Genomic DNA, 21,626 nt, shown 5'->3' on the forward strand with positions numbered 1-21,626 from the left:
AACCATGGTTTTGCAAAGTTCTTAACTTTTTAAACTACCTAAAATTAAATAATTGTAGACATGAAATACTTTGAAGGTAATATTGATGTTATGTAATGTTAATTTAAAAAAAAAAGTTCTTTCGAAGAAATGATTGAACAGTGCAAATCTCTCAAGTTCAAAATGGCGACCAGTAGGTGTTTACAAATATCAAAACAAAAACAAAAAGCTACCCTACCACCATCTGTCTCAGGAAATGCTCTATATGATGCGGATGCCATCTGGAGCGAGGGGCTGAATGAGAAGCCGATTTCCAACTGATATTTCAGTACCACACTGACGTTTTGGAACCAAAATGCCATATATAATTGAAATCGGATGGGAACTGACGTTTTGGTTCCAAAAAGTCGGTACGGTCCGTTTGTATGTGATTTGGCAGTTACTTCAGTCCTTTGCTCTGGAGTATATGTTGTTTATAAACATAAGTTCTTCGAAAATAGTTTGTTTAGCTTCGGTTGAGTTGAAATTGATTATTTTATTATTCATAGATAGTTCAATGAAAGTTTCTTCTTCTTCGCTTTCTTCTTCTTGGCTACACACAAAACTTTCGAGGCCGGAATTTAGCAAAATTTTGCTCAAATTTGACCAGCTAGAAACTTAGCAATTAATTTAGCAATATTTTTTAACTAAAATTTGAGCAAACGAGAAAAAAAGTTAGCCGCCGCATTTTTTACTAAAATTTCTAGCAAAAATCGGAGGAAAAGATAGCTCCGGTTTTTAAATTTCAAAATTTATTGTTTTTTTATTGAGGGAATGTTTGATTTAGCATTAGAATACACAAAAAACTTCATTTTGATTTTATTTTACAAATTTTTTCGAAACTTAATTTTCACTTTTATTTAATAATTTACAATCCTGGGAACACACCTTTCGGCGAGTGAAATGCCAAGCGACCGATCCTAATTCACGAACGCACCGGGCTTGTTCCGGTAGCAGCGGGTTCAAAATTCCAATTTCAACTTTTCATTTCCGGACTGTTGCAAAAAACCCGTCGTGTTTGCCGGCGTTTGTCACCTGGAAGAAAAAAAAACAATTTTTTCGATTAAAAATCGGAAAATACACTTTAAAATCGGATCTTACCTGTAAGCATCCGGTGTCTATTTAGCTACCATTTCCTCGTGGAGTTGGTCACCACAAGCACCACCAGCAACGAACATCCGGGACCGCACTTAATCGCGTCAACTTTTTATTTTTCTCCCAACTGGCGCGGCGGCTGCTGTCTGTGAATAAAGCGGCTAAAAAACCTTTGTTTTACTAAAATCAAGTAATATGGTCTTTTTTATTGCTAAAATCAAGTAAATTTAGCTTTTTGCTAACTCGAAAGTAAAAAAATATTTTTGCTAATGGAAAGTAACACTGAATTTTTGCTAAGTGGAGCCCCGAAAATTTTGTGTGTAGCTGATTAAGCTAAACTGCCAAAGTGAAAGTTTTAGTTTTTCAAATTTTGTTTCATTCGAAGTAATATAAGCTCACGCGAAAATTTATTTCAGTTTTTATATCGAAAACAGGAAATGGTACACTTTTTGCCGATAAGGCAATCATTTAAGTTCCCAAATTGAGAACAAAAATATTTTCACCCACCGTCATTGACAGTTTGTTGTTGTCATCATCAAAATAAACCCAATAGCCCTATTTGCCGCTGATAGTGTTGGTGTTATTATGCTGGTTGTTTCACCAACACTTTTTAGTTTTGGGACAATCAACCTCAAAAACGACCAAGTTTGTCGACCGTCTGTCCGTTTTTTGTACCGAGAGTTTTGGAGGTTAATTGTCCCGTCTCATCTGTACACGCTCAGCAAGTGTGCGTAGGAAATGTCAAAAACAACTCTATACGTGGATGATATTTTTCGGTTCCGTTCTTTTTCAGATCGTATAGTAATTTTTCACGATGAATGTAAGTTATAACAGATATTTCAATCATTTATCCTAGTTTAATACATTCAATTTACCAGGAAGCTGATATACCAATTGATATTCATGCCGGAAAGCTGTTGGATTGGTTGGTGTCGAGGAGAATTGTGGATAAAAATTGGCACTTGAATGTGAGAGATGTCCGCAGCAAAATAAGCAATGCCCTCACTGATATGCCAGCCCATGACGGGTTGGTGCAGCTATTGAAAGGCGCACACATCAACTACTTCCATTGCCAGCAGATCATCGACATTCTCAAGACGACGGAAGCGGATTCGCGTAATGTATTTGGTCGATACGGAAGTCAACGTATGAAAGACTGGCAGGAGATAGTAAAGCTGTACGAGAAGGATTGCTTGTACCTTGCCGAGGCTGCTCAAATCCTAGTACGGAATATAAATTTTGAAATTCCAGGCACTCGCAAGCAGATCAAAAGCTTTGAGCAGCTTGGCGAAGAATCAGACAAAAAAATTGTAGATTTGGAACGATCAGAAATCGTCATCTTAGGAGAATATCAAAGCTTGTGCAAACAACTTGGAATCTTAGGAGAAAACGTTCGTAAAGAATTGGTGGAAAAAGTCGGAGAATTACCAGAAATGTACCGCACAATTGCTACCTCGGTTCCTCCTCTGAAGAAAGCTTTGAAGCTTTATGGAGCATTTCTGTCTAACGATGCATGTCTACCAATTCTAAGACACGTAAGCTCGGCTGGAAATACAACAGTCTATGAGTTTCTGTATTCCGAGCCACCTCTCTCGATCGAAGAACCTCCAGTTAAGTTCAGCTTAAAGGACACGTCGGAAGAAAACTCTGGAGGAATTGATTTCGGAAATGATGGTGCAATAGATTTTGGCGAAGCAGAAATAGATTTTGGCGCCGACACGGGTGAAATAAACTTGGAAGTAGGGGACATAGACTGGGGAGCAGGCGAAGATGTTCCAGCTGGAAACGGAAACGAAATCGATTTCAATATTTCTTTGGAAGAAAGTGGGATAGTGGTAGAGGGCGATGGAAATGCTGGAGGAGTGGCGAAGGGGGATGAGGCGTATACTATTTTCGATTCGCCTTCGTATCGGGACAAATTTTTAAACGAGCTGTTGGAGTTGGAAGCTTTTCTCAAAATGAGATTGTACGAACTGAGCACATCGGACAAAGTAGAAATTTTGTCTTTAACAATGATGGATAATTTTCCTGATCACGATAGCAAAAGCTTAACGGAGATGCTCTCGTTTGTGGACGTTGTCTATAGCAGAATTAACAGCCAGCAAATTCAACACTTGCATCAAATCAAACATTCGCCTAAGTAAGTGAAGAATAATTCTGGGTCAGCTATTATTTTTTGTTACAATTTTCTGTAGCATTCCTAAAAAATCTTCTTTGAAAAATTACCTTTATTCTCATACCTCAACAGATTCGTCGATATCCTCACATCCAAACTAAAACAGAAGCTTATTGCCGTTGATAAGCTCAAGGAGACGGTCAAGCTTACCAAACAGAAGGCCATCAGCTTTCGGCAGCAGGGAGTAGATCTGAAACCCACTCTGGCTCGGATCATTGAACAAACGAAGATCCTGCAACAGCAAATCGAGAAGGACATTTCCAAACGGTATAAAAACCGAATTGTTAACCTAATGGGCTCTAACCTATGAGAAGCGTTTCTTTTAAATTGAAAACAATATTGTGCTTCGTGTAAATGCAAACTATGAGTTTATTCTTCGCATTTTGTTTATTTTCGATTACTATTATAGTTGTATATTTTGCGGATGATAGGTTTATTTTTGTAGCCAATAAAAGAATGTGAACGTTTTAGTAGTTTATTCAATCGTCTTACAAACAGGAGAAAAAAATTCGTTGGGTAAATATAAAAAAAGTTCTTATTGACAAAAAAAGATTAAAACTAAAATTTACAAATTTAATACAATACCAACAAATGTTATAAATCTTATACGTTTAATGAAATAACTTCGAAAATTATGACTCTCATTTGGAAGGACCTTAGTCTATGCTACACGGTTATGATTGTAAATCTTCACTCTCAAACATTCCATTCGATTGCTATCGAATGCTCGCAAACAGTGTCGACTTTCGGGAACTTCATCTAAAACGCAATCGCACACGACACGAGAAGGAAGACACCTGGTTTCAACTAGAAATTGTACAATGCTTCTAAAGAAGAAAAAACAATCCTAGGCCTAGACCGAGGTACGACTAGCAAGTCCGACTTTTTCAGCGAAATTCCCAAGGAGGCTTCCGAGACCTGAATCTGGACCGGAGTTAAACTTGAAGGCGATCGTCGAGAAGTAGCAATTGTAGAAGAGAGTGCGCAGCTGGGTCAGTTTTTCGCGACGCCTGTTGAAGGTAAGATAGTGACATACGTGAGTTAGATTATCTTGCGGGGATTTCCAATCAAGATGGTTGATCATACTGTCAGTTCAGTTACTCACAGTGCATAGAGGTCGACTTGGTTTGGATGATAGCAGTCGTCTTCTAGGACAGAACAGCAGCCTCCGGTGGAATCCTGACTGGTGAAAAACAGGGAATTGGCGGGTGCATTCAAATGGCTGTGATGATGATGCTGCTGCGGCTGGTGATGGTGATTGTTATGATGCAGATGCTGAGGATGATGGTGCTGGTTGGCATTAGGCGTAGTACCACTTTCCGATTGGAATACAGTCTGGCACTGTGGTTGATGTAGCTGTTGGTGATGTTGGCTCGAATTGGAATAGTTGTTCGGGTGCATGCCACCCTGATGACTAACGGTCGGATGGTGGAACCGGGAGCAGAAATTCTGCTGCAGATGGGACTGAATCTCGTTTACCGATTCGGCACTCCTGAAGCTACCAGTACAAGTAATCATTTGCCAACTACCGACCGACAGAGACGATGTTGATTCCTGCCTTTGTCTCAACCTGTTAGCACTCGGTACGGTAACTGGACTAGTTCTAGGGATAAGAAAAATAATTTGATAAAAATAATCGATTCAAATATTTTTACAGATCAAAATTAATTTGGTTTTCAAGTAATATTATTCTTTGTATGTAACTAACTATGAACTAGTGGAAATTTCACAAGGCAGTAATGGGTGAGACTTATTCTCTTATTATCCTGTCTTGTTTTTGGAGACTTGACTCGAGGTTTATGAATATCGTCCAAAGACAAATACCTACTCAAAAAATCAATTCTTGAAATTGGAAAGATTTAGTTGGCTTATGATTATGAAGCTATTCTGAGAAATTTTTTTAAACCTACATAAAAGTTGAATAAATTTGGCTAGTTAAACTTTACTTATGCCATTCAGGAATTAATAAAGAAGGAAATTAGGTGACATAAAGACAGAAAAATGTTTCGCATATAATCTTACCTTTTAGATTGCGGAGACCATTGGATATTGTGATTCGAACTATCATGAGATATGCATCCAATACTGCTACTACTATCGTTACTGTGTGCCGAAAATCCATTATTGCTGCAACAAGAGCAAATCTCTACTCAATATTCTAGCTCTACGCATTCTTATTTGCTGAACGACTGAACTCAGAATTGACAGGAGACTCAAATTTAAATGTACAACACAATCACAAATACCTTAAAACATGTTCCTTAACTTCAAAAATGATAAAAAACTTTCTAATACTGTTTATGTAATAAATATAGAAACAAAAGCTTACCCGTTAAAAGAATTCACACCATCTTCTCCAGTACAATTTCCACCGGAAGTGTTTGCAACATTCCTAGGAACGCTACCGTTTCTGGCACCGGAAATAGCTATGCTATTGCTCGCACCACCGCTTGTCAATCCAATGCCAGCATTGATGACGCATGTCTGAGTATCGTGCATCGACGAGCTTCGACCACTAGCAAAGCTAGACGTGGAATTAAGGGAAATGCTTGATCCTCGACTTTCGCCATCAAAAAGCATACCATCTAGCATACTTTCACTGTCTGTTCGTATTACCCCTATGCTACTGCTGCCGCTGCTGCTCAGCTGACTACGGAATCTACAATGAACGGAAAATATTCAACTCAAACTCTACAATTGCTTCAAGATTGTTTACCTATGAGTCAAGACACTAAATTCGTCATCTACGATGTACTTGAGTATGTAGAAGCAGAAATAGAATATCACTTCGCCCTTGTTCAGGCGGTCGGGCAGGTTGTGGCCAAAAAGAAGCCAATCGTAGGCGATTGTAAAGTACAACAGTTGAGCTGCATTCAATGTTTGATGTATTGCACCATCGGCCCACAGGGAAATCCTCAATAGCGACACAAACAAAGGTGTGCGATCCCATCCACTTATGCAATGTACTAGGATGCCGTTGTTACCTTCCTGCAGGTATTTGAGTAAAAGTCTCAGATAGTTCTGAGTGATCTTGACTAAATCCCACTGTTTATAGTTGTTCCAATCTATGTTCAGCTGCGATGTAACTGAGTCGTCTGGAACCCGTATTCCCGCGTCTACGTAAGACTGATTCCAGTCGAAAATTAAACCTTCTCCTCGGCAATCATTGTCACGATATTCCCGGAAAAACTCGCAACCGGGATAAGGCAGTGCCAGAATTTTGAAAAAGCTATAACGATTTTCTTTGTCAACTTTTTCAGAAGATGTTACATTCAGCCAAAACTTTACTTTTTTGTTTTCAACCATAAAATCGATTATGGTTCCCACATTCAAGGCCTTCAGCAATCTAATATCTTTTCGCCTCAATCTACCAAACAGCGGCCAATCCTTGGTATCCGGTTCATCCGATAACGAGTCCTGTTCATCATCATACGCCTCATCTGGAATAAAGAAAACATGCTATAAAAAAAATACATAATGTGATCCGTCGGCGCTAAATACCTCCTGGTTCCGGTGGCGTAGCTTCAGCCGCGTACGCAAAATATTCCAGGCCAGATCTGCCGTATATTTCCGGCCCACCGGACAACGTTGCAGATCGACATATATATTTTCCACGAAACAAGATAACCGGTAGTGGAAATCTGGCACGACACCTTGCCAAACGAGCACGCCATATAAGATACCGCAACCGTTGTGCATCCAAACGTCCATCTACGACCAACGGATCTCGGGTCGACGATGCCGTTGAAGTAGAGATAGGTTTCGTGTCCGCGCCAGAATCTTTAGATGATTTCGTTGCGACCGGAGGATCGCTACTTGCTCGTGTGAATGTTGAAGAAGTGGGATTTGCAGGTACAGTGTTGGGCTGTCTGATTTCCTGCTCCGGAATCAATAGCTTGCCGGGATAGTGTGCCGACAATTCGCCATTGGAGTTGGATATCTCGATAACGCTGTAGTCGGCACGCATCAGTGCATTGCATTTTTGAACGATTTCATCACCCTGGAAAAGACGTAGATCATCAAAAAATTAACATCGAAAACGGACAGTGACAAACACGGATGAGTCTATCTCGATCCCTTGTCGTGTTCAGACGTGTCTCCCGCTCAAGCGTATTAAAGTGTCCATCTTCTCTATCACAGACATCTGAAGCTGATTGGTACAACTATCAAAATGAGGTTTACGACCTTATCCTACTTGAAAATCCTTCAACTCTTTCCGTTTTTACCAAAGTATTGCATACAGCCGCTCAAAACAGTATCCCTTAAACCAAAGGAGTCCCTGGGAAAACAGCAGTTCCATGGTGGAACTCCGATGTCCGAGACGCTTTAAAACTTAGAAGAAAGAGATCATGATACTCTAACTAAAGTAGTCTGGGACAAAATTCGTGTTCTAAAATGGATTCCTATCACCTATTGATCAACCCACAATTTATAAGTGATCCATCTCAAATAGCCGAAACCTTTTGCAATCACTTCTCCTCTATCTCCTCTACTAATACTGAATTTTCTTCTTTCCCTAACTCTTCTACTAACCAAGATAGTTCATTTAACAATTTACTGCCCTACACTCAGAGGAAATCTTATTATAAATTTCATAAGATACATCTTATGAACCACTTTTTTGCGTCCAAACTAATTTTTCATAAGAGTCTTATGAAATTCTTTCAATTTTCATACGATGTTCTAATGAAAAATAGAAGAAACGGCATTGTGAAAAAATGATGAACACATTCATTCATAGCATCAGTTTTTTTTTCATCATCTAACAGAACGAAGCAATCGCCAGTTTATAGTTATTATAGTTTTCCTTCAATGTTAAATGTTATTGTTATCTCCGGAATGGTAAGTTCGATTTGATGTTTTTGGTGTGAACGTTGAATATATTAGTAAACCACTGATGAACTGATGTACAAGCTAAGCCTTGAAACGTGTGTAAAGTTCCAACGACCGTTTTCAATCAATTTTATGTGTTTTGGTTGAGCCACCAGATGTCTCCAAGGACACCAGAGAGAACTGTCAAGAAGAAAGTGAAATGTAAACAAAACAAAATAACAAACTATTATTCAGTTATGAATATGTCGAATTATTATTTGACGAGTTTTGAGCAAATTGATGTTAGGGGAACTGGGTATAAAATGCGCAGTCGGGACAAGATGCGCCACCATCAGTATTTCACTAAACAAACATTGTTCAACATTTCTGAATATGCCAGTTCGTTCTATTTACACTTTTATGCGTTTATAAACATTTGTGGGCCTTCTAAGTTTACTATATTGCGTAAATTTGACGAAAAACGAAAACAAAAATTTTTTGGAGCTTTTCTTGCAATTTTTCAACTTTTCTCGTAAGGATTTGCGGCATCTATCAGCAAAACATTCACCTGGCATCTGTTCCAATGATGAACAATAGCCTTGACAATCATCACACAACGAAAAATTTCCTTATTGAATTATTTTTTCTGTTATTTTAAACGATTTTTAATAAACATGTCTAGGCAGGGCAAAACGCGCCATGTCCGTTTAACACTAAGCATGTCTCATATTTGTTAAAATTTATATTCAGTTTTCATTACAACAATTTTAAGGATATTTATATGTTGAATTGGAAAACATAACTTGAATATGAACGTATATACTTAAAATTCCTAAATTTAATATAGATTTAATTATTTATTCACAAGAACGACAGTATATCTGGCAGCACTGCGCGTATTAATACATTTTTCCATCTGTGAAGTAGAAAAGAAGTGTTTTTACCTGCCAAACACTTTCGGAAGCTCTTGAATTAAAAAACACTTATTAATCGTTAAACGGTGCGTTTGGGTACACACATATGCGCACTTTGCCCCGAACGAAATGGAAATCATACTTTAGAAAGCCTTTTAAAATTCAACGATTAAGACTTATATAATTGGTTTAAGTGTTCCGGTTTGTTTATTTCTGGTGAAGAACAGTCCCCTTTTCAAAACTATTGTCGAATTTACTGGATAGCATTCTTCATTTACGAGTAATGAAAGATTCTTCTTAACGTGGGCATCTTACCCCCGGTTCCCCTATAGATTCGCGACACATTTATGATTTGCGTAATGGAAATTTTTAGCTTTAAGCTGTTTTCTAATTGCTTCGAACTAGCATGAAGCACTAAATAGAAACAGATATGATACGAGAGAATGCTCGCTCAGAAAAGCCTAGAATCGGTATTGTTAATTTTAAACTCAACTGGATAACTGGTTCGTCTGGCTTGTCCGAAGTTCTTAGTTAGTCTTTTTTAGTAAAAAGAATCAAGATAAAATTAAACAGGCAAATTTATGTTGCTGTGAATATATTGAAGTCGTCAATTCTACTACGATGTTAATTTATCAATTTTTGAGATCATATACGATTGTGCTCTTCCAAGAATGAGGTACTTCAAAAGTTTATTCGGCTTGTTTAAATGATAGCATTCGAAACTTTGTACTGGTTTCTGGAATATAATAATTCAAGCTTGTACATCTGTTTGTTATTTTGGTAGTCTCTGTAGTGAAAAAAATATGATGATGCTATTTTCCCCAGCTTGAAATAATTATTGGTTAATCTAATTGTATAGAATAATTCGTCTTATTGTATTTAAATTTATTCATTTTTTAATTCAAATACCATTGCGTCCTTTCGAAAAATTGTTGCATTTAAAAGAGCTATCTAGAAACAGTGCCATCTATTGCGCCGTTCAAAAGTTAGAAATCTAGCAATAGATGGCACTGTTTTCCATCATTTTTTAACGGCTTCTTTAAAATAGAGCACTGGAAATTTTACACAAGTTTCTGAAGATTTTTTGTTCGAGCTTGTACATCTGTTCATCTGTGAGTAAACTAAAATACATTATTTGTTTACTTTTCAGCAAGCTGATCGGCAAAAAACGAAAGGTCGAGGATTAAGATGCGACAAAAAAAAACTTTGATGCAGCCGTCTGTTGATGCGCTGCTGATGATGACAATGAAGGATTTAATTTTAAACGAATTTGGCAAACAAAAAAGTGAATGTTTTCAGCATGAAATATCGAGAATTTTTCTTATTAGAAAGTGATTTACTGTTTCCATAAGACTCTCTTATGAAAAGCAACAACCTCTCATTGAAGTGGGTGTTCATCTTCAGAATCCATTCGCGTCATAAGACAATCTTATGAATTTCATTAATTTTTCTTATGGCGCCACTTCATAAGAGAATCTTATGGCATACATAATAGTATTTTTCTGAGTGTACAATACCGACATTAAGTTGGATGAACTTGAGTTTGTTCTACACAAAGTAAAGGGAAATTCAGCTGGTCCAGACGACCTGGGGTACCCTTTCTATAAAAACCTTTCTCTCTCTGCCAAATTAATTTTGCTTCAACTAATTTACAAAATTTGGAAAGAAGGTTTTATAACCGACGAATGGAAACTGGGCCTTGTAATTCCTATCCCGAAACCCAAAGTAAACACCCATCACGTGGCTAATTATCGCCCCATAACACTTCTTAACTGTTCAGGCAAAATAATGGAGAAACTAGTAAATCGCCGGCTACAAGCTCTACTGGATCAAGAGAACCGTCTCGATCCTAGGCAATATGCCTTCTACCCTTGAAACCCTCCTGGACGAATCCCTTAATGAAAACCGGCATATCGAAGTTCTCTCCCTCGATTTAGCCAAAGCGTTCGATAAATTCGACCGAACTATTATCATCAATAACCTTATCAGCTGGGACGTAAAAGGGAACATGATCCAATACATACGAAGCTTCCTTTCCAACCGATCGATACAAGTACAAATCAATGGATATCGATCTAGCCCTAGACCCATTCAAACCGGCGTTCCTCAGGGATCCGTAATTGCCTCAACCCTATTCCTGATAGCTATCAACTCCATTTTTCAACTCATCCCAAGTAACATTTCAACACCCTTATCTATGCTGATGACATCCTCTTTACTTCCATCTCCCCGTGTGCCCGTCTGGCTCGTAAAAGACTCCGAACAGCCCTCAATGATATTGCCGCCTGGGTCTTCAGCGGGTTTTAATTTCTCCCCAACAAAATCTCAATTGATTCACCTTGGCCCAAACCGAAAAAAACTCTACAAATTACCTCCGTTAACCTTAAATAGCCAATCGATTCCACTAATTCACTCATTTAGATTACTAGGAGTCTGAATAGATGATGAACTCAATTTTAAATGTCATTTAAATCTAGTTCGTAAAGTTACCCTCAACAAAATTAACATCCTCCGCATCTTTAGCAATAAAACCAGCCTATCACATCGTAAACCTCTCTTCCGTTTTGTTTATGGTTGGCTGCTACCAGCCTCCCTGTACGGTTTGGGTTTTATCAGTAGAGCTGGAGAAACTCTTCTTAAAAAACTTGAACCCCTGTATAATGAGTGCATACGAACAATTGGATACACCTTCAAAACCAGTCCTATACTATAACTAATGGCTGAAAGTGGCCAAATGCCCTTCAAATTCCTTATTGCCCAACCTCTCTTCGAAGTCTTTGCGATGGTTAGCCTTGGGTGGCTCTGAAAATGCCTGCATTGTATCCCGTATATACCAATCTCTTACTCCAAGAGCTGACTGGTTCTCGTCTCCCTCCTATATGCCCTAGGAAAGCTACAAGATTCCGTTACTGGTCCGATAAAAATCCATCAATCGACTTAAGTCTCCTGAACAAAGTGAAAGCTGGCCAACCTTTATCTTTATCTTTATTGGAGACCTCCCCAAGTTGTGCTACCTCAATTTCGATCTCTTGTTGAGCAAAAATACTGCTCTTATATTCATATTTTCACAGATGGATCCAAAACCGATGACCATCGAGTGGGATGTGGGATCCACGATGGCTCCAACAACAGAAGTCTTGCTCTGCCTGCCGACTGTTCCGTGTTCAGTGCCGAGGCCTTACTTAACGCTTTACGAAACTTGAATCCAGAAGTTGGTTCCCACGTTATCTTTACCGATTCTGCCAGCGTTCTTAATGCGGGGCCCTCGCCGGCAATTTAAAACATCCTGGTATGGATTCCTGGACATGCAGGTATAACGGGGAACGAAGCCGCAGACCGACTTGCGGCCGAAGGCACTAAATTATCTCCTCCCTTCCTACCTATTCCTCAACAAGACGCCTACCGATCAATCAAAAACACACTGTTACGCTTGGGAAGCCAAATGGAGTTCTATACAGAACTATAAACTCCGGGAGATTAAAACAGCTCCCTTAGATGGGTAGATCGTCCCAACCCCAGGGAACGCCGCGCTCTAACACGGCTACGCATTGGGCACACTCTCCTTACCCACAGCTACCTGATGGATCAAAAGGATCCTCCCATATGCTTTTCATGTCACTGCCAACCCACAATCAAGCATGTTCTTATCAATTGCCCCGTCCGTTCAAGTCTAAAGCCTAGTCCACACTATGCGAGATGAACTGCGATTTTTGTTATGAGACGAACTTTGTTGTCTGTTGTTATGGGCGATGGGCGCGCTCGCAACCCGGGTATACGATTTCTCGTGTGTTAGACAGAGAAAGCAATAGCCTTCACTCCAATTTCACTCCGATTAGCTGTCATTCTTATGGAAATCTGTGTAAGAGTAAAGAGCAAGCTTTATTCTTTATAGCAGGCCCAATCCCAATTGTTGGAAACCTAAGACCACTGACCACACTGACATGACACTTAGAACAAAAATTCAACCATTTTCTGTCTAATTTCTTGTTGTCAGATTTTGCAGGTTCGCAATACCGACGGCAGGTGATGAGCCTGAAAAATTTGACAAAAAATGCCCTGTAGGAAAAATGGTCCTGTTTAGCCCGATTTTATCGTAGAAATTGCGTGTTTTATTTTTATAGTGGGGTGGCATTTCCGAACTGGGATAGCATTTCTTCAAATCAATCGATGCGCACTCTGGAATCGATATTGCGTACTGTTGGAAAAATTATCCAGAAAACGAAATCAAGTGTCCAGTCAGTATGATCAGTGCTACGACGGTCTCAGCACTGACCATACTGACTGGACACTCGATTTCGTTTTCTGGATAATTTTTCCAACAACCGTCTCGAGACGAACCGTATCCTATAGGACTAGACAGACACGGACGGAGTCGGAATGAATCATCCAAACGGATAAAAATCTTGCAAATAAAATAAAAACACAGACATCCGTTTGGTGTGATCCTTTTTCACCGCCAAGCTAGTAAAAATATATCCACACGCAGAGAAAACTAGTGCCATTAAAACAAAAGAAATGCGTTTTTGAATCAAAGTTCTAGTGTTATTGGAATCTAAATCTTATTTTTTTGATTTTATTTTTTTTTCTATCAAAAGGAAAGAAAATTATTTTGAGTTGGTGTACAAGAATTTTTAATTGATGTACTGTACTTGAAATCAAAAGACAATAAATTTGTGCTACAATCAATGAAAAAATTCTTTGATTTTGATTAAATTTTCTTCGAAACCAACAACGATGGAAAACATTGTGGCGGAAAGTTCTCAATGCCGTGGAGGATTTTTGGTGAGTTTTCTTTAAATATATCTGGAGTGAATTATTAAATTTTTTAATTAGTTTTAGGTCAACTATTCAGCCGACGAAGACTAGTTCTGAAGAAGGAACGAATTGAAAGCTGCGAAATTCCAAGTTGCTCAGTTTATAACATGATCCGCTTGTTTGCCAAAAATTCGTCTGCAGATCAATGTTAGCATGTTGAAATGTGAGTACCTTCAATATCATGTATTGTCAAACTACAATCTTTAAATTGCTAGTGCTTAACTTCCTTCCTCACATTTCATTCAATGTTTTTAGGGAATATATTTTTGTCATTCATTTGTGTTTTATTAATTTGATTTTTTTCTATTTTCCTCTCTTCTTTACAGGTAGACTTCCGGAAACAAAACTTTAAATAAATAAATTATTTGAAAAATAAAATGTATTATTATTCTTCGAAATGAAACATTTGTGGTACCTGTGGTAGAAACGAAAGTAAATAATAAGAACAAAGAAAAAATGTTTTCGAATTAAAATCAAAATAACTTGGAAATAAAGGAAAATGTTATGGCATCAAACGGAAATGCTATAGGTTCAAGGGATTTAAGATTTTGAATCAAAGTATTTCAGATTTTGAATCAAGAAACATTCTTTGATTCAAAGGAAAACATTTCTTCGAAACAGAGGAAAATGTTTTTGAATCTAAGTAATTTTTATTTGTCCCAAAATCAAAGGAAAAAATCCTTTGTTTTCGTGACACTTTCCTTTGAAACTAATTTCTATTTTTCTGCGTGCAGCTTCATAAACTCAAAGTGCACAATATAAGGTGCACAGGCGGATGGACCCAAACGGAGCGTACGGACCGATTGAGTTCCTGCTGCTCAAACCGAGCTCGTCGCCGTGCAAATCGTTGGAGGACACCCGTGCGATCAAGGACGAGTTACCTGCTGAAAGTGCGATCTCAAAAACAAGTGGCCAAACTGCAATTCGTCTAACAGTTGATTGATTAAACTCCCTTTACCAGAGAGCTCACCCATCCCGAGCAGACTCTGATGCCCAAATCGAAAGCAAAATGAGGAGTCAACAACAAAATGAGAGCATAATTTACTGTCGTTTTTTTTGTATATAGCAAAATAAGGCATCATTATGGTGTCAAACATTTCTTTATGATAGCACACGGAGATCATATTAGGCTATCAACAGCAAGCTGTTAACACAATTTGAAGTAGAATTTATCAGATAGCAAAACTAGCTATCAACTGGGTTTCATTATTTATCAACATAGTGAAATGTGAGGCCAAAATGATATCATTTTTTGATGTCTAATAATAAAAGATTTTTTTTAAGGGTGCTTTTAATTTATATGAAATAACAAAATCACATGCAGTGAATCAAAAATCGCCTACTATCGAAAGATAATGACAATGTCCCAACTTGAACTTTTCATGACAAAAAAATAAAATCTTTGTCGTTGTCATACGCTCGGAACGATAAAGACAAATTTCTTTGCTAATTTATTCCGATAATATTTTTTCAGAACATTCGTTTATTAAGCCCGGTTTACAGTTCTTGTGAACTCGAACTCGAACGTGAACGTGAACTCACCACAGTGAAAAAAATATTCCGCAGTGAAATGTCAAATCGGTCAAATCTTCAAAATTAGTAAGAGGTTTGTTCAACTGCGGGTAGAAATTGGTTTCGATCGGAAAACGACAGATCATTTAACCAATGTTTTGATCGATACTCGTCGAACCAATGCTCAAATTTAAATTCAAATTTCTCAAAAAAAACATATTGTTCTTCTTCAAAACATATACAGCTTTGAAAACGATTGATTTAATCAAATAATCCCAAAGATAAGAACTTTGAATACAATGAATTTAAATTAAATTTTATCATCAAGGAGTAACGAGCTTTAGCGATTGGTTTCTTTTCAAAAACTTATTGAAAGGACGTTATGAATATAACTTCTACAAGATAGCCATTTTTTGTTCTTGATTAAAAATTGACAAACAAAAATTTCAAAATTACTTTTAATTAGTGAAACAATTGAAAAGGTTTTTATTTAATTAAAATGCATCAGTACTCTTTTGTTTGTTAATTTTTCTGCTTTTCAGTTCTCCTTAAAACACATTATTTTTGAATTATTTCATAAATTTTTATAATTATTTCCATACATTTTCTGAAACACACATTTGAACAAAGCGGAATCTATTTTTTTCATTTCAATGGAATCTGGCCATTCGATGATCTTCATTTACATTTATTCGTTGAGAACAAGGGATTGCAGTGGAGAGAGAATTCTTTGCATTTGGAATGGTAATGATCAAAATTCCACAAAGCTTCACAAATTGCAACAATTTGCAACAATTAGCACATTTTCACTCTCTCTGAGCACCGTTTCCTCTCATTTTAACTTAAACCTTCTAATTCTCTCTCACAAATTGCCACAAATTACCACAAATTCAATCATTGGCTTCACAATTTGTGTGATCATTGACGATGATTCTCCGTTTATCTCAGTCCCCTGGTTGAGAAGCTCTTCCAACAGGTACATTTATTCGTCGAGAAACTCTTCCAACAGGTGCAATTAAATGATGCCCAAGCGGGCTTTAAAGTTAAAAAAAATATATCGTATGCGTTTCATTTCAAACTCGTAGTATTTTAAGCCTTTAATTGCCTTCAAATGTGCTTACAAATAAAAAAAACTAATTTTTTATGAAGCAAAAATTTTTCCGTCATCGGTGAAATTTTTTTCAGAATGCACCTTGCCATTCGGACGTGAAAATGAACGCGGAATTTATATTCACTACTCTTGTTTGTTTTCCGTTTTCACGTTCGCTCAGTGCGTTTACACTTCGAGCGGAATGTCAGTGAACGCGGAAAAAATATTCCGCAGTGAAAATCGAGGGAATTGAAATAAAATTAATATTAAAGGGCTTTTAACAAGGAAATCAGTTCAAAAATAATCGTTCAACCATTCCGCATCTATTCCACCTAGTTTCGCAGCCATGAAATAGAGCATAGTCGAGTTTTTGAAGAATATAAGTTTTTTCATTTTCACGTTCGAAAGAACTGTAAATGCACCTTTACTGTTGAAAAATATAAGGATAAGCGGTTCCGAAAATAGCAACTAAAACGCATCGGATCATAGCTTGAGAAATATTGGAAGAATGCTCTTGGCCTCTTCATTAAGGAAATCGATAGGAGAATCGATTCGGGGATACTGGGTCGTGGCCATGGCCAATCTGGCCGGTTCCGGAATGAAATATGTCAAAGTTATCGGATTGAAGCTTGCGACATATCGATAGAAAGCTCTTGGCCTCTCCATAAACGAAATCGATAGGAGAAGTGATTCGGGGACACTTGATCGTGGCCATGGCCAATCTGGCCGGTTCCGGAACGAAACATGTCAAAGCTATCGGATTGAGACTTGCGACATATTGATGGAAAGCTCTTGGCCTTTTCATGAAAGGAATCGATAGGAGAAGTGATTGGGGACACTTGATCGTGGCCATGGCCAATCAGGCCTGTTCCGGATCGAAATATGTCAAAGTTATCGGATTGAAACTTTCTACATATTGATAGAGAGCTCTTGGCTTCAACATGAAGGGAATCGTTAGGAGAAGTGATTCGGGGACACTTGATCGTTGCCAAGGCCAATCTGTCCGGTTCCGGAACGAAATATGTCAAAGTTATCGGATCGAGACTTGCGACACATTGATGGAAAGCTCTTGACCTCTTCATGCAGAGAATCGATTGGAGAGGCCAAGACCAGCCAGATTGGACCCAGAGTCCCCGAATCACTGCTCCTATCGATTTCGTTTATGAAGAGACCAAGAGCTTTCCATCAATTTGTCGCAAGTTTCAATCTAATAACTCTGACATATTTCGATCCGGAACCGGCCTGATTGGCCATGGCCACGATCAAGTGTCCTCGAACCACTTCTATCGATTCCTTTCATGAAGAGGCCAAGAGCTTTCTATCAATATGTCGCAAGTCTCAATCCGATAACTTTGATATATTTCGATCCGGAACCGGCCTGATTGGCCACGGCCTCGACCTAGTGTCCCTGTTTTACTTCTAGCATGGTTTCCCTTTAAGTTAGGCTAAGAGCTCTTCTCGGATAGCTTATGATCTGGTCACATAATTTTTCATTATTACGAAATCAGATAGATTACCCACATAAGCGAAGCGGATTGTCCCAAGTTGTAAATTTCAGGACAATTTCACATTAGAATTTGTCATTATCTTCTCAACGACGCGACAATTCTTGATTTCCTATTTCATTTTGTCATGATACACTTACGGGAGAGACATAAGGTTGTCGCACAGAGAGAGAATAAACCCCCTTATTCTGCGCCGCGCGTGAGGTGACGATAGTTGAGTCACCCTAGTCACCCGATTCCAGTAGTCGCTTTAGGTGAGAAACGTCTTTTAGAATGAACTTTTTGAGTTCTTATCCTAATCTAGTAGTCAGCTGGGCATGAACCTCTGTCACATCTGCTTCGGGAATAAGGTGACAAGACTCACGTGGCTCCGACTCGACTCGACTATCGTCACCTCACGCGCGGCGCAGAATAAGGGGGAAAGACAAAACCACACGTCTACTTTGTCGCTTGTTTTGAGATAATATCAGGGACAATTTGATTCACTGCATATAAGTAATTCACGAACACACGAATTCACGAACAATCACAACTTGCGGAATGTCCACTAGTTTCAAGAAAAAAAAATTCAATAAATTTCAGGTTATTCGCTGAGTTTAGGAGACTTTGATTTAAATCACCAATAAAAAACAAGTGAATTAAATCAAACTTTAGATAATTAGCTAGAGTAGGATATACTTCTTAAACGGTTTAACAAGTGAAGTATTAAAGCAATTACATATGTAAATGGGAATGTACTTCAAACTCAATAAATAAACTAACTAACTATAACTTCAGAGTTTCAAGTTTGGAATCTTTTTTTAAGGTTTTATTAATGACACTTTACTATCCTTGTGGCATTCGTGTCTTATTGAAGATTTACAGTATAAATTGTGTTGCTTTTTTTTAAATTCAATAAGTGGTTTTACTCTTTATTCAACATAAAAGCATAGTTGCAAATGAGTGCGAGCTCTTAACTAAAGCTCAAAATAAGAAAATAGCAAAGGGTGTATAAACAGGATAGACAAAATATTACGTGAGTTAGATTCTATCTACAATAGTGCGTTGTTTTTTCATGAAAATTGATATTCCTCTATACTAAAATATAGGGGATTCTTATAAAGTTAAAGTTGCAGAATTTCTTTACAAAATCCGCAACGAATACACTTAGCTTCATCCTCCGGATTCAAAATTCTAAGAGATAGATCTGGGGAAACCGTTAAATGTTCCTTTCAAAAACAATGGTCATTTTTTTATTTTGTTCTACTTCACTGGTACTCAATCCAATATTCACATAATTGTTTCTACTTGTTAGCCAATGATTCGAAACATACCTGTTGGTACTTTTTTAGAGCAAAGGCGTATTCATTTAAGTGAAAAACAATTTTATAGCTGAAATTTGCTTTTGTCGCATATAAAAACCTTTGATGTGTACCCAACGGACCTCTTGTATGCGTATATAGCAAAAGCCCTTATAAAAAAGGGCAGTGACAAATAGAATAGAATTTGTTTACTCTTTTGTTTATTAAGCCAATTAACGTTACCCCTAAAGGCGTTGTAAATGTAGTTTGCAACAGGCTCGTACAAATTGTAAATCGAGAGTACACAAAATCATACAACGCAAACACCCTGCTGATAATATAGGAAAGAAAATAATACCAAAATAAAATGTAAAACCATTACTCAGCTGACGGGAGAAAAACAATTTTAACACAAAGAAAATACCCACACGACTCATCCTTAACGCTCGACGCAAATCGCGAATAACAAGAATACCAAAAGATACATAACATTCATAGTTTTGTTTTTTTTTTATATGAATGCATTTAGAAACTATCGTAGCTTTTACATGAATTTAGTTAATGGATAGAATGGTTAGGGACAAATTTGTGAAAGTACCTATAACATGTTTTAGAATGTTGTTTTTCTTAATCTTTCTATTTAAAAAAGTTCACAATATACGCAAAACTACAAGGACACCTGAGTCCATGTTGGTTATCATCGAATAACACTTGAGAACTCATAACATGTGCAATCTCTAAGTGGATTTAACAAAACGAAACGAAAGGGGAAAAAATGAAGGTCGGAAACACAAGATCACAACCTTTTTTCGCACTGTCGATCTAGGTGACTGGGTTAGGGATTATTGCATTTTCTGGATATTACTTTATCCAATAGAGTACGTAGCAGAACCATTCAACTTGTAAAATTTTTTACATAAAAATGTTCATTCTTCCCCACATGTGGAATAAGAAAACTTATTAAAAAATAAAAAACAAAACTCGATGAGAGGGTGATTTGATTACTCAACCGAGTGTTATATGTAGCCACACTTACGATTTCACATTCCTTCGCGCGGTACAAGTTTTTCGCGAAGTACTCCAACAACTGCTGGATGTCCTGCTGTAGGATTTCGCCCATACTGCTCCGTCCGCTGCCAATAATCACTATGTTGCTGGCGCTGTTTTGAATGTTGCTCTGATAGTTGAAACCAGGCGTCTTCGTCGTCTTCGTGCTTGTTGCCAAACCTCCGGAACCACATTGACGTTGTTGGGACTGGAAACTGCGCTGCTGAGAACGCGACGAAACAAAGTGCCTTTCGGGGAAAATTTTGACACCTTTTTCCTGGCCTAAACACACACTTTCTGGGGCGATAACTGATACCGCAAAGAATCGCGCTTGTTCTCAAGAGGATCCGAATTGTAGTACTGCGTAAAATAAATGTAATTTCCCGAAATTTACAAATCACACGCGATTTTTTTTCTTTCTTTTGCAAAAGCAGCCACGACACGACACCATAATCAGAGACCAGAAGGAAAACAAACGTAACTTTTGCTTCTTCTCTACAAAGAGTTTTGAGCTGCGCTTGCACCAATACTCATGCACTGTTCGAGTGGAGAGTTTTTTTACACTGAGAAAAATTCATCAGTTAATGTGCTCGAATGATACTAAATCATTTAAAATGAAATCTCGCGTGAGCTTTCATTACGTCGAATGAAACAGAAACACCGAACCGAGAAAAACGCGTCTGAAATTTAAAGAGTGTTTTTCAAATCCTATTTTCATTCCTTCGCCGATAAACCTTCAAAAAATACGCAATATTCATGGAAACTAATTGTGTCAGATATTCCACATTATGAAATTAATTTTTTGCAATTTTTAGAGCTATTTTTTAATCATATAGGAACATACGACATATTCAAACATAAATCGTTCATACGTCTGAACACGTTCGTCGTTTGGAGGGGAAATTTGTTTCATTCGTCTCTTTTCTTTCGTCCTTTGATTCGTTCAACTTGCACTTACGCCCAAATGTTTCTGATGCAAATACTATGGGAAATTTTCAATTTTCTCGGCATAGTGGCTGTTTAATAAGTGAAATATCTAGTGTAGCGGTAAATTGGTGAGTAAATGCATAATGAAATGTGTGAATCGGGTGCGCCATCGGTCAAACCAGCTCGCTGCTGCTGATCAGCTTTCTGTTGCCGACCAGCTGGAGGGGAAATTTGTCTCATTCGTCCTTTGATTCGTTCAACTTGCACTTACGCCCAAATGTTTCTGAGGCAATTACCGGTAAATTTTCAATTTTCTTCGCATAGTGAATGTTAACTTATTGAGTTGTCGAGTGCAGCGGTAAATTTATTAGTGAATGCGTAATAAAAGTGTGGATCGGGTGATTGGGTGACTAACAGCAGCAGGCTGCTGCCGCT

General features: G+C 37.8%; 2 protein-coding genes across 3 annotated transcripts; one reads left to right on the forward strand and one right to left on the reverse strand.

The window, feature by feature from the left end:
- The first annotated feature begins 1,795 nt into the window (after positions 1-1,795).
- Positions 1,796-3,756, forward strand: LOC129745891 (CDK5RAP3-like protein). Its single transcript, XM_055739264.1, has 3 exons — positions 1,796-1,933; positions 1,992-3,253; positions 3,362-3,756. The coding sequence occupies exons 1-3, from the start codon at positions 1,928-1,930 to the stop codon at positions 3,597-3,599; spliced, it is 1,506 nt and encodes a 501-aa protein (XP_055595239.1). The 5' UTR covers positions 1,796-1,927; the 3' UTR covers positions 3,600-3,756.
- LOC129745890 (myotubularin-related protein 14) lies at positions 3,635-20,736 on the reverse strand. Of its 2 annotated transcripts, XM_055739262.1 has the most exons (7): positions 20,254-20,736; positions 6,791-7,289; positions 6,006-6,729; positions 5,619-5,948; positions 5,312-5,416; positions 4,395-4,892; positions 3,635-4,299 (listed from the first exon to the last, which is right to left on the reverse strand). In XM_055739262.1, the coding sequence occupies exons 1-7, from the start codon at positions 20,335-20,337 to the stop codon at positions 4,143-4,145; spliced, it is 2,397 nt and encodes a 798-aa protein (XP_055595237.1). In that variant the 5' UTR covers positions 20,338-20,736; the 3' UTR covers positions 3,635-4,142. The 2 variants fall into 2 exon arrangements, with proteins under 2 accessions (XP_055595237.1, XP_055595238.1); XM_055739263.1 differs by lacking the exon at positions 5,312-5,416.
- Positions 20,737-21,626: the final 890 nt, after the last annotated feature.

This window comes from Uranotaenia lowii, chromosome 2 (genome assembly GCF_029784155.1).
Source record: "Uranotaenia lowii strain MFRU-FL chromosome 2, ASM2978415v1, whole genome shotgun sequence".
NCBI classification, from domain to species: domain Eukaryota; kingdom Metazoa; phylum Arthropoda; class Insecta; order Diptera; family Culicidae; genus Uranotaenia; species Uranotaenia lowii.